This window comes from Myotis davidii, unplaced genomic scaffold (assembly GCF_000327345.1).
Source record: "Myotis davidii unplaced genomic scaffold, ASM32734v1 scaffold120, whole genome shotgun sequence".
NCBI lineage: Eukaryota > Metazoa > Chordata > Mammalia > Chiroptera > Vespertilionidae > Myotis > Myotis davidii.
This window is the reverse complement of record NW_006294778.1, coordinates 4,378,737-4,381,236: the sequence shown is the minus strand read 5'-3', so window position 1 is coordinate 4,381,236 and position 2,500 is coordinate 4,378,737. Positions and strand designations below refer to the sequence as shown.

General features: G+C 48.4%; 1 protein-coding gene across 1 annotated transcript in view; it reads left to right on the top strand.

Annotated features, from left to right (window-relative positions):
* STAB2 (stabilin 2) overlaps positions 1-2,500 on the top strand; it is a 165,518-nt gene that overhangs the window by 90,564 nt on the left and 72,454 nt on the right. Inside the window, 2 exon segments of the mRNA XM_006769396.2 lie at positions 332-508; positions 1,803-1,910. Coding sequence (XP_006769459.1) covers positions 332-508; positions 1,803-1,910 — 285 coding nt within the window.

Below are 2,500 nucleotides of genomic sequence, written 5' to 3'. Positions count from 1 at the left end.
GAAATACGAGACAAGTGCTAAATGGGTTTTCCAGAAAATAAAATATTTGGGCAAGAGAAGCAAAAATAAATTTTTTAAAGGTACTCACTGAAGTTTATTTTCCTATTAACACAAGCCCAGAGTTTGACTTCCTGTTTTGCTTTCTAAGAAAATGAGGGTCCAATAAAAGAAAAAGGAAAAAAAAGAAAGAAAAGAAAATGAGGGTCCAAATGGCTGGAGTGTGGGCCTCTAGTTTCTGGCTGGGTCACGGGGTGGGCAAGGAGGGGACCCCAGCTGCCTTTAGTCCGCACCGCTGGGTTTGGCTGAGCATGTGACTGGCCCTGTGTTTCAGGATGCTGGTTTGCTGAGCCTCATCACAGAACCCATCCACACCCCGGTCACTCTCTTCTGGCCCTCCGACCAAGCCCTCCAAGCCCTACCCCGGGAGCAGCAGGACTTCCTGTTCAACCAAGGCAACCAGGACAAGCTGAAGGAGTATCTGAAGTTCCACGTGATCCGAGACGCCAAGGTATTTTGTTTTCACGCAGACACGAGTGCAGGGCAGCTCCGGGAGGGATGTGACCCAGGAATCGTGAGCAGCCCCTGCCCCACTGTGTCCTCTGACTGGTCATTAACTGGCCCTGCGGTTTAGCACACCTCGTCCTGTTGCCTTCTATTTTCTAACTTTCACCAATACCCAACGGCAGCCTTCCTGTCTTGTACAGCAGATCAGCTTTTCGCCTCCATCATTCACGTGGTGAGATGGCTGCGGACAGCAGTCCCCAAGTCTCTCCAGATGACTCTTTCTCTCCTGATTCTAAAGTTTCTAGAGACAAAGGACTGATTCATTCAGCTGTGATCAGGTCCTCATTCCTGAACCAGTCCACTGTGCTCAGGGAATGGAGATCTTGCTAAAACCCTCGACCAAGACCCATGTTCCTCTCCAGGAGTAAACCTGTCCAATCCAAACAAGCCAAATGTCCAAACTGTGGTTAATTCATAGGATCTGTTTGTTTCCTGGGGCTGACATAACAAGTTACCACTGATGGGGGGGAGTGGGGGAGGGAGAGCTTGAAACGACAGAAACGTATTTTCTCAGAGTTCTGGAGGCTGGAAGTCCGGAATCAAGTCCAGAAGTTCCTCTTCCAAGCTCTAAGGAAGAACTTGGTCCATGCTTTTCTCCTGGCTTCTGGTGGTTGCTGACATTCCTTGAACATCTTGGCATTCCTTGGCTTGTGGGCGCATCCTGCACATCTCTGCCTCTGTTGTCACAAAGCTGTCTCCTCCCTGAGTGTTTCTATGTCTTCACAGGGCATTCTCTCCTCTCTTCTTCTTATAAGGACTCCAGTCATATTGGCTTAGAGCCCCACTCTACTCCAGTATGACTTCATCTAAGCTAATTACATCAGCAAAGAACTTGTTTCTAAGTAAGGCCACATTCTAAAGTAATGGGGGCCAGGACTCTGACTTTGGGGAGGGGACAAAATTCAAACCATAACAGCGCCATTTCCCTAACCCACTCCTCCTGCCATTGGCTTCATACACCCACACGCATCTTCCATAAACTCCCACATATAGACGGGAGACAGGAGGGTGACTGAACCCAGTCCCACTGGCAGGACCTTCCCTACAGAAAGAACATCCAGGCTCCTAGAGGGTCTGTAATGTATTCGTCCTTTTGATATACCTACTATCACTTTAAAGCTGGAATTATTAGAACTCTTGAAAAAACTTGCGTCCGAATTTGGCTTGTTGGCAAAGCTCCTTTGGCCCCTTCCTCGGCCCAAATTTGGGGCATTCATGTGGCATCCTGGCTGCTACAGGTTCTGTCGGTGGATCTGCCCAGATCGGCTGCCTGGAAGACCCTGCAAGGCTCTGATCTGAGTGTGCGGTGCGGCGATGACAGTGACATTGTGAGTACCCTTGCACAGGTGGGGGTTGGCAGCACATTAGCAGCATTCCCCAACCACCGCCCTTTCAAAGAGACGTTCATACTTTCCTGTCATTGACAGCAAACTCTTTTCCTCGCCGCCTTGAGGGGTATCTCCCTGCGAGTAAATAAGCGGGTATGAAGAACCTGATCAATCCTGGCCCACCTAAGCCCTGGGAGCAGGTGTCAGGGAGCCCCTTCCTCTTACATGTGTGGAGCAGCTTTTAAGTTAGTTAGTTAGTGAGTTAGTTAGTTAGTTAGTTAGTGGTGGAGCATTTATTTTCCAGTGTGAGACACTACCCTGGAGCAGGAAAGCATGTTGTCATTCCTTTCCCTCCTTCCTAGCCCCTAGGTGACCTCATCTCTAGGCCTCTCTTAGCGATCAGAACCAGCTCTGGACTATAGCTTCTTTAATGATCCAACAGAGAGAAAGTTTGCCATTTTCACCTTCCCTGGCTAGTTCCTGAACAAACTTACCTTCCTGTAACTCCATATGATGAATGGATATGCTAGGAATGGATATGATATCACCTGTACATAAAGGTAAACCCAAAATGAAAGTGACTTAAATATACAAGGGTTTCTCTCATA